This window comes from Periplaneta americana, chromosome 1 (genome assembly GCF_040183065.1).
Source record: "Periplaneta americana isolate PAMFEO1 chromosome 1, P.americana_PAMFEO1_priV1, whole genome shotgun sequence".
Lineage (NCBI taxonomy): Eukaryota > Metazoa > Arthropoda > Insecta > Blattodea > Blattidae > Periplaneta > Periplaneta americana.
The window spans coordinates 45,288,984-45,304,438 of record NC_091117.1 but is presented as its reverse complement, the minus strand read 5'-3'; the positions used below and the strand labels follow the sequence as shown (position 1 = coordinate 45,304,438).

General features: G+C 37.0%; 1 protein-coding gene across 2 annotated transcripts in view; it reads left to right on the top strand.

Annotated features, from left to right (window-relative positions):
* The window catches only part of LOC138695011 (uncharacterized), a 46,127-nt gene extending 31,876 nt beyond the window's left edge, over positions 1–14,251 (top strand). For both annotated transcript variants that reach the window (XM_069819302.1, XM_069819311.1), the window contains 5 exons: positions 493–680; positions 4,617–4,797; positions 6,889–7,110; positions 9,276–9,476; positions 13,076–14,251. In XM_069819302.1, the coding sequence (XP_069675403.1) occupies positions 493–680; positions 4,617–4,797; positions 6,889–7,110; positions 9,276–9,476; positions 13,076–13,323 (1,040 nt within the window). In that variant the 3' untranslated portion in view covers positions 13,324–14,251. The remainder of the gene's footprint in view (positions 1–492; positions 681–4,616; positions 4,798–6,888; positions 7,111–9,275; positions 9,477–13,075) is intronic.
* Positions 14,252–15,455: the final 1,204 nt, after the last annotated feature.

The following is a 15,455-nucleotide window of genomic DNA, read 5'->3' as shown; positions in this document are numbered from 1 at the left end:
CTTAATTTTGAAAATTCATCGTACAGATTTTAAGTATTGTCTAAATGAGCCGTTCAGAGCAAAAGTGGTGTAAGTCAAAATTGAGTAATGAGGTTTAAAGTAAAAATTCTGTAAAATACAGCGCAAAATAGCAATTAACATGTCCTTCTTGCTATTCACTAACTACTAATAGTTTAAATAAATTGAATATTGATTGCTACTTTGCGCTGTATTTTTCAGAATGTTTACTTTAACCCTCATTACCCATTTTTGACTTACACCACTTCTGCTCTCAATGGTTCATATATAACTGAGATAAAGGTATAAGTTTGTAAATAGTAATTATTAATGACAGTAATCTGAATATCACAAATATCCTTGAAAATATAGTACGGTTTACCTTGTGTATAACAGACTTTCACAGTCCCATCTAGTCCAAATATTTACCTCCTTCATCATTGAACGCACAACAATTGTTGAAAATAATAATAATTCCCCTCGTGTTAATTTCAGGTGAGCGGTACGACTTCGTGTTGAATGCGACGAATGAAATCAAGTCTTATTGGATCAAGGTGCAAGGCATGGGGCCCTGCGCATTGGATAACATCTACCAGCTGGCCGTCCTGCAGTACGAGGGCGCAAACTCGGCATTACCTAAGTCTTCAGTGCCGGAGGCAGATGTCTTCAACCCCACCGGAATTGTAAGAATAATAAAGAATATAAGTATTTAAAATATTTACGTTAACATCTCTCTTATTCGTTCATTTCCTTTCCGCCTGACTCTTAGTCTCCGCATACACAGCTCCGTCGATTTAGTAGAAAGCGTTTGAGTCAAAGAAAAATAAAATAGTACAAAGTGCTCTGTTGTTGTAACGAGAATTGAAGCCCCTGTAAGGCATCATGTCAGAAACACGTTCAAGTCTGAGTATTTCTGCGAAAGTAAATATTATTCAACGCCTTGAAAACAACACAAAAGTTAAGGATATTGCTGGCGAGAGTAAGGTAATATTTATTTATTTATATTTTTTTTTCTTTATTTATTCCTTTATTTTTAGATCTATTTATTTATTCCTCATTCATCAATTACTTCGTTCATTCATAGGTTAGTTCATTTATTCACTCCTTCCCTTCCTTATTAACTTCACTCACTCATTCCTTTCTTTCCTTCCTTCTTTCTTTCCTTCCTTCCTTCTTTCCTTCCTTCCTTCTTTCTTTCTTTCTTTCCTTCTTTCTTTCTTTCTTTCTTTACCTACTTATTTATCTTAATATATAAAAGTGAATGTGGGTATGTATGTTTGTATGTTCTCTATACAGATCTACACGCTTTGACCAATATTTGCCAAAGTTTGCACATTTAACTTTCATAACACAGAGAACAACATTGCATTAAAACTTCACAAATGGATGTTAAATTAATTAAAAAAATAAAAATAAAAATTGATACGATCAAACATTCATGCATAATATTAATGTGCAATCTTCTATAGTTAATTGTTCTTTATTATTGTCTGTTGTATTCAACAACGACTTTCACAAGGCCGTTGAAAAAATAACTTTGTTGATACACCATGAAGGCCAAAATCTAGATAATTCATGCAATAGGGGAACATAGGGCAGGATGGGGTAGTTAATGTTTGAATGTTTTTATTTGGTAACAAATAATGTAAATGTATGCGTTTTATGATATATATATATATGCTTTTATTACACTGTAAACAAGTAAAAAAATATGCACTTCGAGTGAAATCCGGTCATTATAACCTTAAAATAAATTAGTTTTTCGAAATGTGTGTTTTGCCACGTTCTGCTCCACGTATGGGGCAAAATGGGGTATCTATTTTTTTAAATAATTAAATGGCAAAAGTGACAAAACTTATATACTGAAAGTGTGAATACTACAAAAATTTACAAGTATACTTGAGAAAAAGTCATTCGCAAAATACGCAAATGTGCGTGGCATCCTCGTCTTCATTGTCTACTCCTGCGCAACAATTGTGAGCCCATTTCAGATATGATACGCATCTAATCCAACTTTCATCTGACAAACAACAGAACGAACAACCCATTACAGGAGGTGAAATTTAATTAAATATGACGTGGGGCAGGACGGGGTACTGCCCTGTTATGCCCCACCCCGTTTTGCCCCATAGTCACAATTTCTAAGTTATGAGGTATTGGCAGGAAAAATAACGCACGAAATTTAAGAAAGTTTCGGAATTAAAAGCCAGGTAAGCACTCTATAATATGACATTAAAATAGATTATCTAAATAAATCTCATTTCTACTTACGTGTGACAAGAGAACACATTAAAGTTGCAAATGAATGATACAATATCATGCAGCAACCAAATAACATACAACAGATGCAAGGAATGGCAGTAAGTGTGTTGTGTGATGATATATTTACATGAGTTGATGAAGTTCTAAAAAAAAAATTCGGTAGATTGCACTACTTGTTGGGAAGATAGAGGCTATACCCGTCCTGCCCCATATTCCCCTAAGTATCTTTACACAGTCCAGGACTGTATTATGAATTTCTCGATACGGTTGTACATAGTGAGCAAGCTGTGTTTGTTCAACTGTTTTCTTGAATTCTTTGAAACCACAAGGATTGCCACCATATAATTATTAATACTTCATGTCGAATCACTAATAGTACTATTGCGAAAAATTGACCCACCATAAGTATGGAATGGAACAAGAATTGGTGTGAAAAAACTCGCGCAAAATTTAATAGTACGTAATTACAATATAAACGCTAGGAGAAGATTTGTTATCCCATATATTCCTATGATATGCACTGACATACCTATTGATTTTAAGCAACTGCAGTTTCAGTGTAACTAGCATTTGCAATGGCCGTATTAAAATAAAGCTCATGGACAGTCACTCAAAAACCTAGGGAAACTTCGTGTTTTTCACATTGTAAATGACGTAACTTGTTTTCGAGTAAGCACACATAAACATTTTTATATTTATGTAATAAAAGGGAAACCAAAGAAGTGTACGCGTATGATACTTTTGTCATGTTCCTAATGTAGTATGTCAATATACGTAAGCTCACTGAAAATAGCACTGCATTTATTCTAAAATAACCTATATCTCTCTCTCAAAATTTTGTCCTTTATGTCCAGAAATGTATCATTGCGAATTTCTATCTGTGCAATCATGTTGCCAACGTAGTACGGTTTGTTAAGCGTTGTGGAAAGAACAATCTCTTAATTTATAAAATACATGTCTCTCAGAATATTATTATTTATGTTAAACAATGAGTTCTTACGAAATTATACTGCATCTGTATTCTGTATATAATTAACATGTTCTGAATTTGTAAGATATAACGCCAATATGTATCCCACTGTGTTGTTGTTTTTTATTATTACTCTACTTTTTGTGTAAATTTTATTCAATTGTCGGTTTCTGGTTTAATTATGCAAATCTTACTTAATTCTAATCTAATACTAATATGTATACTAATGTGTTCATTTTTATTTTTACTCTGTACATTTTTTTATTGAATTATCGGCTTCTGATTTTATGTGATTCGTGTTTGATTCTAACAATATTAATATGTATTTAACTATGTTTATTTTTATTTTATGAGGTAAATTTTATGTAACTACCTCTTTTGATCTCATTATGTACCTAAATTGTATCAGTATGTACAGTAATTACTCAATTCCGATCCAGTTTTATGTTCAACTGTGTAAGCAAGTTTGAATCCTGGTTGAGTGTAAGAGAAGGCCTTACGGCCTTAACTCTGCCAGGTTAAATAAAGCCATTATTATTATTATTATTATTATTATTATTATTATTATTATTATTATTATTATTATTTATCAAGTCATAATTAGAAAACACGTGTATGATATAATCGAATGTACAGCGGTCAAAGGGTAAAAATCTTCCAATATAAATTAAATTATACACGTATATATTGATTCTTTGGTTCGACCGATAGAGAGAGAAATTTCGGCTCACGATGACACCCCAACGGGTTCAAACTGGGAATAAGGGAATTTCCTACATATCGTCAGTTCTCTCTGAAATTCACAAAGGTAGCAATACTTTTTAATACGCTGACGCTCACGACTAAGATAAGCCATTTGAAATTTAACGGTCGCTGACCGGCAGAGATAAAATGTAATGAATGTTACATGTTATGTTTTATTTAACGACGCTCGCAACTGCCGAGGTTCTATCAGCGTCGCCGGTGTGCTTGAATTTTGTCAGGTAGGAGTTCTTTTACATGCCAATAAATTTACTGACATGAGCCTGTCGCATTTAAGCACACTTAAATACCATCGACCTGGCCCGAGGTCGAACTCGCAACCTCAGGCATAGAAGGCCAGCGCTATACCAACTGCATCAACCAGGCCGACTAAAATGTGAGATCTGTAATACAGCGCTAAGCGGTATTCCATATTTGTGACACTTGGTTACATAAATTTCTTTATTACTCTGTTTTAATTTCTATCTCTTCTGTTTATCCTTTGGTTTTTTTAATTTCTCTTTTCTCCTCTCACTTTCGTCCTGTGAAATGCTTTGCCGGTCTCTTCGTTTACCACATTTTCACATTTGGATAACGCTACGCTTTCAAAAATTCTGAAATATCTTGTTTCTCATTCTGTTTGCAGGTGTTGAACCCGGAGAACGCCACGTGTGCAAAGGGGCAGAATGGGTTATGCGTGACCCATCTGGAGAGCGCCGTGCCAATCAACAAAAATGTGTTGGTTCCAGACCCGGACATCGAATTCGTCTTGAGGATGGGCTACTATTTCCCCAAAGTCAAAAAAGACTATTATTTTACCTTCAACCGTATGTGACTTCGTTTTAAGTAGTCTTACAATATCTGAGCTAGACATTCATGTGGCAGGGAAAATTAATCGAATTTTATATTGCCTCATAAGGATTATGACTAGGACTGGCATTTCTATGACCTTGAAACTGTGGAAATGGAAATATGCATATGCCCTAAAAATACCAAAATATGACGTAAAAACCTGGAAAAAGGACGCAAAAGTTTTTAAATATAGTCCAAAATAACTTATAATTTTTTTTTACTCATGCTTCTATAAAACTGATAGTCGAGTAGCTCAGTTTGTAGAGCAGCTAGCTACGGACTGGAATATCCGGGGTTCGATCCCAAGTATTGTCGGGATTTTCTTGTTGTCAAACTTCCAGAACAGTCCCTAGGTTCACTCAGCCTCCTACTGTCCAATTTTCACGAGAGGATCCCTGCGAGGGGAGTACGGTCCTTGCAGGGTAAGAGGAGCGAGTAAGCCAGCGTGCTTGAAGGAGCAGGTGGATGGGAGTGTTGTCATTGGCCGCTGGAACAAGCAAGGCTCAGTCAATGGCCGGCCGGTTCCGTGTCGGGAGCAGGTTGTAAGAGTGAGTGAATAACTCGCATTCCTTGCTCGGAACTTCTCGTGAAATGCGGACTGTGTCACATTGAGTACCGGGTCTTTCCCGGGGGTAAAAGCGTGTCTGAGTGTGGTACTGATCACACCACCTCACTCTAGTGTCGAGATCAAGGAAGTATGGGGCTCTACCTCCATGTCCCCAAGTATTATAGCATGTTATGGCGCTACCTTTACGATTTTTCTTCATTCTACAAAATTATTTGCTGAATATTGACTAATGTATTACTCATAGTGGACCGTTCAGCCTATAAAGAAGGAAGGGGTAAAAGAGGAATGAAAAATGTCCAAAGTCTGCCCTCAGCGTGACTGATTCTTTCACAGCAATGCTAAAAGGATAGCTGATTTTATGAAAAATTACTACCTGACAACAGGGTTAGATCCTTTTGTCACATGTTAGGGAGTGGTGAAGAGGGTGAGGAACTGACAGACCAGTAACAATGTGGCCATATTCCTAACATTGTATTTATTTATTTGTACTTTGTTTATTTATTTCATTATATTTCCATTCATTTACTCATCTGTTCATTATTTTAATTACTTAATTAGTAATTTATTTATATATTTATTTATTTGTAGTTTGTTTACTTATTAATTATTTTTTTATTCATTTAGTCATCTGTTCATGTATTCATTTACTTAATTACTAATTTATTTATTTATTTATTTATTTATTTATATTCCCCTCACTGGGGGCTCCCGTCACAAAAACTAGGCGTATACCAGGAAACAATAGAAGAGTAAATAAAAAAGAAAGAAAAAGCATTTGTAACAGATGATTCGACCTTTAAATTAAACCATGAACTACCTCATAAACCGCGAAACCGGAAATCCGTAAAGCCTGTGTGATAGTTTTCTAGTTCTGCGATATATTCGTCACCTGTGTTTACATCGTTTTTGTACACTTCGCCCTTCATCCATCCTCATAGAAAAAAGTAGATGGAATAAGGTCTGGAGACATTAGTGGATGATCATCACGGCCGATCCATCGTTCGGGATACGCAAAATCTAGATAATGTGTCATCTGACGATTAAAATATAGTGCAGCTCCGTCATACTGGAGGAACTTGCATATCCTTGCAGCCAAGGAAACTACAAACAGCTGTTTGTCTACATACATTATGAACAGTGGTAACCTCAAACGATCTTAGAAGAGCAATACTTACTTTCATTTTTAGGTAGTCAATAGTACATAGCTATTTGTTTCTCCTTCATACCACTTGAATACTTGTTTTACATAACATGCAAACAGCTGTATCTCCACACGAATCGAAAATTGGACACATGTTTATATGAACCTTTTTCATTCTGAAGTCAATATTATCACCCTCTAAAATATTCACTTTTCTTCCCGAATCACTCTGCATAACAACTTCACAATATTTCTTCTGTATATTACGAATATTGCGAAAATTAACATAGAAGGAAGCATTGCAGAACATTCTGAAGCGTATATTCATTAGTAAAGTTCAATTCTCATTGCTTTCAGGCCCTGGACCCGATTTTTCGGATACCATGTTCTGGTTCAACAACATTTTCAATCAATTGCCAGAATCTCCACCATTAAGTCAGTGGAAAGACATCCCTGCTGACGCTTACTGTCCTCTGGCGTCGAATGGGTCAGCAGTATGCAACAAGGACCTGTGCTCCTGCTTTCACAATTTGAAAATAAAGCTTGGGGCAGTAGTAGAATTTACCATCCTGGACGAATGTAAGTGTGGCACAATTCCATACTTCTGTACTTAATTACTTACTTACTGGCTTCTAAGGAACCCGGAGGTTCATTGTCGCCCTCACATAAGCCCGATGTACTGTTCAATAAATTGTAAGTATTTTGCCTAGACTGTACAGAACATGAACCACTTACTTACTGGCTTTTAAGGAACCCGGAGGTTCATTGCCGCCCTCATATAAGCCCGCTATTGTTCCCTATCCTGAGCAAGAATAGTCCAGTCTCTACCATCATATCCCACCTCCCTCAAATCCATTTTAATATTATCTTCCCACCTACCTCTCGGCCTCCCCAAAGGTCTTTTTCCCTCCGGCCTCCCAACTAACACTCTATATGCATTTCTGGATTCGCCCATACGTTCTACATGTCCTGCCCATCTCAAACGTCTGGATTTTATGTTCCAAATTATGTCAGGTGAAGAATACAATGCGTGCAGCTCTGCGTTGTGTAACTTTCTCCATTCTCCTGTAACTTCATCCCGCTTAGCCCCAAATATTTTCCTAAGAACCTTATTCTCAAACACCCTTAATCTCTCTTCCTCTCTCAAAGTGAGAGTTCAAGTTTCACAACCATAAAGAACAACCGGTGATATAACTGTTTTATAAATTCTAACTTTCAGATTTTTTGACAGAAGACTAGATGACAAAATCTTCTCAACCGAATAATAACACGCATTTCCCATATTTATTCTGCGTTTAATTTCCTCCCGAGTGTCATTTATATTTGTTACTGTTGCTCCAAGATATTTGAATTTTTCCACCTCTTCGAAAGATAAATCTCCAATTTTTACAGTTCCATTTCGTCCAATATTCTGGTCACGAGACATAATCATATACTTAGTCTTTTCGGGATTTACTTCCAACCCTATCGCTTTACTTGCTTCAACTAGAATTTCCGCGTTTTCCCTAATCGTTTGTGGATTTTGAACCACTGTCTTTAGAAATTTCTCTTAAATATATACATATTGATTACACACATTTATCACTTCAGATTTAGTAAATCCAGAAATGCATATAGATTCTTAGTTGAGAGGCCGGAGGGAATAAGACCTTTTGGGAAGGCCGAGACGTAGATGGGAGGATAAATTAAAGTGGATTTGAGGAAGGTGGGATATGATGTTATAGACTGGATTAATCTTGCTCAGGATAGGGAACGATGGCGGCAATGAACCTGCAGGTTCCTTAAAAATCATTTGTAAGTAAGTAAGTAGCCTAAGTAAGTACCGTGCTCCAACCACGAGAAAGTCTTTGCGGAATGAAACGGAGCGGGGTAATGCTGTGAATGAATGTTGATGTCATAAGATGTCATAAGGTCACACACGTGGGTACTCGTATCTCTATTGTCTTGCTCTCACAACACAAACAATAACATTGTTACACACATATTTATAGTACCCTAGTTACAAAATTAGATCACTGTTAATTTCCTGGTCTTTCAATCTCTCCTTATAGGAAATAACATATGCAGGAGAGCGCATGGTTTTTAAACTGACGTTATAACGATAATATTATCTATCTACTTCGCTCCAATAGATGACGCAATAGTAAGCACATTCCTTTCACGGTTTATCTCCTGGTTGGAGAACAGTACCTAGACCACAGTCTAGTATATACAGTCGCGAAGCTCAATACGTAGTAAATATGCAAACATTAGGTAGTTGCTCACCACTAGGATCGCTAATATCGCCTCATTACAGGCAATACAAAATAGAACCGTCACAGTCTATTGTTTCTAGCACCCTCAAAACTCAAGCTTCGTGACTGTATATAGTAGACTGTGACCTAGACTGTATAGAACATGCAGTGGTTTCCTTCATCTACCACGAGATGGTAGTACAGTGATGTTTCTTTTATCTACCACCAGATGGTAGTAGCAGTGTTCAGATGTCGCATACAGTAACGTAACCATGTCACTTAGGTACTCCATCTGGTGGTAGATGAAAGAAACATCACTGTCCGATATTACCCGATGCCCGATACTACCCAACTCTCCTCTAATTGAAGTAGATGTCTCTCCACACAAGAAGAAAGAAAAGTAATGCAATTTTACTAACTTAAAAAAACACGTGCATCAGGCAATTAATTTTACTAACAGTAAACAATAAATAAACACTCTGTACTGTATTTGATATCTTATTATTTCAGCTAACGCAGGAGGTATAAGCCATCCACTACATCTACATGGTTTCGCGTTCAACGTTATGGATATAGGCCTCACAAATGATGCTAAAAATGTAGCAGCCATTTACAAATCCAAGCAACTGTCTGTGGCTCCAGTTCTCAAAGACACGGTTGCTGTCCCGTCTGAGGGCTACACAGTTGTAAGAATCGTTGCCGACAATCCAGGTAAAGGCATCACTGCCCTTAACAGGGGATTATTCATCTACATGGAAAGGAATTATTAAGACTTATAGTCCAGGAATTCTTGTTTTACACCTTAAGGAAAAAAGCTAACAATTTTCCCTCCATTACTAATCCCCATTTCAGTTTGGTTGATAGGTCTTTTCCCTCTACTCACACTCTAGCAACGGTGAAGGGGAAGATGCTAGAGCCCGGACGAGAAGTTATGGCACCAGCGCGAGGGACGCATTTTATTTCGTTTGCTTGGACTCACCCTCAAACTTAACTGGAGGGTGATGGGTTAGTTGGTTACTAGCATTCCGAGTGTTCAGATCGTTCTGCTACTACCGCTATTGCTAATACTGAAAACATTGTCCTTCTGAGCGCCCTCATTATGGCATTGTCTAAGGTGTAAAATCATAGAGTAGTTCATAGTCAAGGACATGAAATAGCATACAATGTATGGAAATTCATGTCAGAAGAGGCTGTAAATGGAATACCAATTCCATTGAAAAGCGTGTGTGCAAGAGTACTGGCTGCCACTGGTATTTCAAAGAGAACCTTGGCAAGAATCAGGAAAGAAGGGGAAAATATTGAGGCAGGAACAGCAGATTCTTTCTCCAGTCCGGAAAAATCACAGCCGAAGAAGAAGATTGTTGCAGCTGTAGACAGTTTTGATAAGGAAGTCTTAAGAAGACATCTATAATTTCTACGTTACGCATAAGCAGAGGAAGACTCTGCAATCGCTTCTTCCAAGAATGGGTATCAGTGTATGATTATGTGAAGAAAGTAGAGAGAACAATAAAATTACACGTGATGGACAGTATTTTGGAGAACATTTCCATAAACTTACGGATATCTGATTCCAGCACAGATCAGTCGCCTGATTCGGACGGAGAATAAAAATATAAATATGGAATAGCGGGCGTAATTCCATTAGGTACCTTCGGACTGTTGAGTAGGAAAGTGGTGATACTAAGGTAAGACGAATGTTTTTAGAAAGAAATGAAACGGATATGCCTGCCTCTCTGAGCTTGGGAACCGTAACTCAAACAACCCCCACTCCTCTACCCTGCTGGCCGGCAATTTAAATCTTCGCGCAGGTTGGTGCCATAACATTTCCTCTCAGCTCTACTGTCCATCTCACAAACGTCCGACTAATTGACATTCAACATAGTAAAAAATTTTATCATCGATAATTTTTACCGGTATCTAATCTCGAAAGTCTATTCTAAGCGTTTGTATTTCATTTTTATTGCTGTTTATATCAAGTGGCACATTAAAGCAGAAGATAGACGTTTTCTTCACCGCTAGTTGCTACTCTATAGCATACAGAATGGAACAATCTGCAATGCGTCATTTCTCCATGACGTCATAATAAAAATTAACATTCCTTAAAATAACTACTGAAGCTTTCCTGGCGACGGACGTGATAATTCCACGTTCTCTTGCTTCCAGCCAGGTTTCGAGGATGTTCATCTTTCTCGTCTTCAGAGTTAACTGGAATTAGGGTCATATCAGGCGACTGACTACTTCCCCGGCACTATAAATAAGGAGCAAGATAACCCCCTAATTACCAGTTAACCATGAAGATTAGGAAGATGAACATCCTCGAAACGTCGGTGGATCACCAACTTATTACCTGGCTGGAAGCCCGAGAACGTTTTCAATTAACATTCCTTAATTTAATCAATTAATAATTGAAAATATTGTAAGAACGGCACTAAATTTCCCCAAACATGTGATTGTCAAACATCTCTGTGACTATATTTTATATTCAGTTATGTACTTTATTTAATATTTAATTTTCTAGTGTGTACAGTTTGGGGGGGTGCACGTATAATGGGTAACAGCTACCACACTGTCGCTGACGAACTCAGAGCAAGTTGTAGCTGAACAAGTTACTGATATACAGGGTGTCACACGAAATGTCATATCATTTAATTATCTAATTAAAATTGTTATATTGTAGTTTCGACGTTTCTAACTGCGCTAGTGGATGCAAGAAGACACTACCTGAAGACTTATGTCGAAAAGTGGTGACGAATGTGAGGGTTCGTTTGCAAGAGATTGTGAGGAAAAACGGCGGTCATATGGAGCATGTTCTGCATTGGATATAAAATTCCAAATCTTAATTATTAATTCAGTGTAATTTTGTAAAGCTTTAATACAAATCAATACGTGTTATATCAAAATAAATGGTATGATATTTCGTGTGCCACCCTGTATATTTTCCACTTATCTCTTCGATCCCTTCATGAGATCTAGTCTTCAACTACATCTGTTCGTATAAAATTGCTGAACATTTAAAGGACAAAGCAAAAATTCTTCCTATTATTTATTATTACAATACTCTGCTCTCTTAAACTGACTGAGCATATTGTGAATTAAATCAATGGCTTTTCCAACACACGCTATAAAATGTTTTATATAAAACAAAAATTTTTAACTCAAAAACGGAGTAAAATTGAGAATATTTCTATTAAATATTTTTGTTTGAAATACCCCAAATAATAACGCTGTGAAATTAATGACATTTCTTACAATTCAATCTCTATATTTATTATAAGTAGACAGTGGATGCGGGATGACTTAAGGAAAAGTGAAATTGTTTCGTATCAGAGTATATGGCACGTGCCGCGTCGTCTGTATTTTGTATACCTGGCGAGTACAGCAGCGTACATAACGAAGGAACCTCGGTCCGTTCATAGTAACATTGCAACGCAATGTGTGCAGTTGTGTAATCCTGCTCAAGTATTTAGTACGCGTTGAATAGTATTGTGCCGATCCATTCATAATGGCAAAACGTTAAATTCCCTCAGAGATACGAAATGCAATTAAGAAGTATGAGAGTGACATTTTATGTATTAACGAAGACAATATCGTGTGTAATGTATGTAAAATTGAAATAAAATCCAGAACAACTCAGGCTATAGAGAAACATTGCAACAGTACATCGTACAGAAAATGCGTTCAAATGAAATCTGAGAATTCATCATCATCATCATCATCATCATCATCATCATCAGCGTCATCATCATTTAGTTGTGCGGGTCTAACGACACGTGCAACATGATGCTCAGTGCAAATATTCCTCTGAAGAAATTGAGTGATCCACATTTTAGAGGGTTTCTTCAGAAATTCTCTCTATACAGAAACTGTTTAAGCGATAGGCAAAGACGATTCTGCTTCGACTACTTACGAGAATATATCGTCGTTTACTGCAACGCTGGTAATTGCATCAATGATGACGAGGACTGAACTTGGAAGCTATGTACTACAGTACGTTATTTTTCTTTGCCTTCTGAATGTACGGAGATACAGTAGCATGTTGACGTCGTCTGTTTACGTTTAAAACCTGTTGAACCAATGGTCTGAATGAAAAAAAAGTAACATATAGTAAATGTGCACCTACATTCAATGATAAGTCATCCCGCATCCACTGTCCAATTATAAGCTTATCTGATAAAGCCGCTACTATCTTCCGTCTTTGTCGCTTTCTCTGTGCCGCTGTGTCAGGCAACAGTGCGTCTCGACGAGCATTCAACTGGCTTAGCCCACGTTCGGAGTTTTTTGTGTTCACTATAATATTTTACAATTTCCAGGTTATTGGATGTTCCACTGTCACTTCCTCTTTCATCACGTGGCCGGAATGTCGTTCGTAATACAAGTTGGAGAACCAGAAGACCTGCCTCCGATGCCGCAAGGGATCCCGAAGTGTGGAAACTTCTTGCCTCCAGTAGGCAATGCTCCGAAACAATTGGCGAACGCAAAAAGTTCCTCATTTGTACAATGGGTAGATTCAGTAGTAGAAAAGGGAAAGAAATTGGTGAACAAAATTTTTGGTCGTTAAGAAAACTGATAGTGCTAAAATAATCGTAATGAATTTCGGCATTGGATATTGATGATAGTGCGAAATTAAAATATTATTTTAACAGATTATTATGATTAAACCTTTCATTTTTTAAATGTTAGTGGTTGAATCCTGTCATTGCCTCCATAATATTGATTTCCTGTACATTGTTTCCCAGTTTATCTTGAGAGATTTATGCTATTTGACGAATTGTTGCATTTTGAGATATATGGACTGTCCATAAAGATATATTTCTGAACAATATGGAAATTTTATGAGGCGATTAATAATTTCTAGCCTTTAATATACAAGAACTTTAATTTTTATCTTTATTATTTCACAACTAGTAACAATCACTTTATTACTTTATAACAATTTCTAGGTGAAGACGGATTATTTTTTTTTACCTTATAAAGAAATTTTAACTGTATAGCCTATTTAAGCCAATAAATTGGAAAAAGTATATAAATATACAAAAATGCAAAATTATGTGAATAGCATATCTATAGTCGCGACGCTGTTATTTCCGGCGTGACTCCTCCTCTTTGCTTAGGTCTTAGGAAGTGAAGGCTCTATAAAGTCTAGATAGGTAGTATCGTTCGCCATTTTTTGTTCTTTCGTTGCCGAGCTACCATACGAGGAATCTATTTGCCTCACCGTTAAACATTATCATGTCGTAACTTCTATGACAATAAATGAAACGCACTGTAATTCAGCAAATAATTGAGCGGCAAATGTCTTCGTGTGCTTTCTGCGAACGCCAACGAAAGAGTCAAAATGGCCGGCGATTATATTAAGTATTTATCGAGCCTTAAGAAATGAATAACGTCCTCACCTGCGAATCACAAGACGTATACGTTTAAATGTAGCCGACCTGCAACGCGATTGGCTACCGGAAATTAGAGCGACGGGACTATAATTCTTCAAATACATTAATCCCATAAAGAAAACTAGTAAAAGCAAGCTGAATTTTTATTTTAGTTTCCGAAAATTCAATATGCCCTAGATTTGCGGTGTTCCTGCAATTTATTGCAGTTCAATCTGTTTTATTGCACTGTGCAACACTTGGAAGGTGTACGAATGAATATTATAACCAGATGAAAAACTAAATTTGAGGAAATATTGTGATTTCTGTAATTCGCGATTCATTTACAAACATCACTATACAAGATAAAATCTTTATTTGGCACCAAAATCAGGCGCCAGCACATCGAATTCGCGAGATATAGGCCTCGTGCCCTCAAATTTTCGCGAAACCTCAAAATGACCACCATTTACAGAGGACCCCACCAAGATCATGCTTCCATCGTATTAGTATACCCACGTTTATTTCAATCGCATTAGTTGTCCCGAAGTTATGGTGTCTGAATGGATCACCCTGCAAATGTTACAGGTTACCAGACATAAAGTCCAGGATTACAATATCCATACGTCAAAATGTCCATGGAATAATGTCCACGTTGAAAATGTCCATGTGAAATCGTCCAGAGTCAAAATGTCCATAGTTCTATAATGTCCACTTCACTCTGATGTCCAGAGTCAAAATGTCCATAGCTCTATAATGTCCACTACACTCTAAAGTCCAGAGTTAAAATGTCCATAGTTTTATAATGTCCACTTCACTCTAATGTCCAGAGTCATAATTTACACTATATCCATTGTTCAAAGTAGTTATAGTAATCTGTGTAAAAAATGTTCAAATACAGAACTAACCAGAACTGAAATTTTTGAAGATGAAACGAAATCGTCAATTAGTGCCATCACAGACTGTATGGCATAGTTGCGCCCCGCGGTCAATTGGGAGGCCTAGGCATGGCATAATTGCGCCCCGAAGAAATCAGGTAGCAGATGGGACATGCATAGTTGCGCCCCGAAGAAATCAGGTAGCAGATAGGACATGGCATAGTTGCGCCCCGAAGATATCAGGTAGCAGGATGGACATGGCATAGTTGCGCCCCGATGAGCATAGTACACACGAAAGTGATTGTCATAAAATAAATAAATGACTTAAAAATATTACAGTGATAGCTGCATTGAAATCAGGTAGGCCTAGAGTATGATCAATTTTGCTATTTAAAATAACCCTTTTTTATTGATCACACACAATAAATGAACTGCATTTTTTGTTTGTA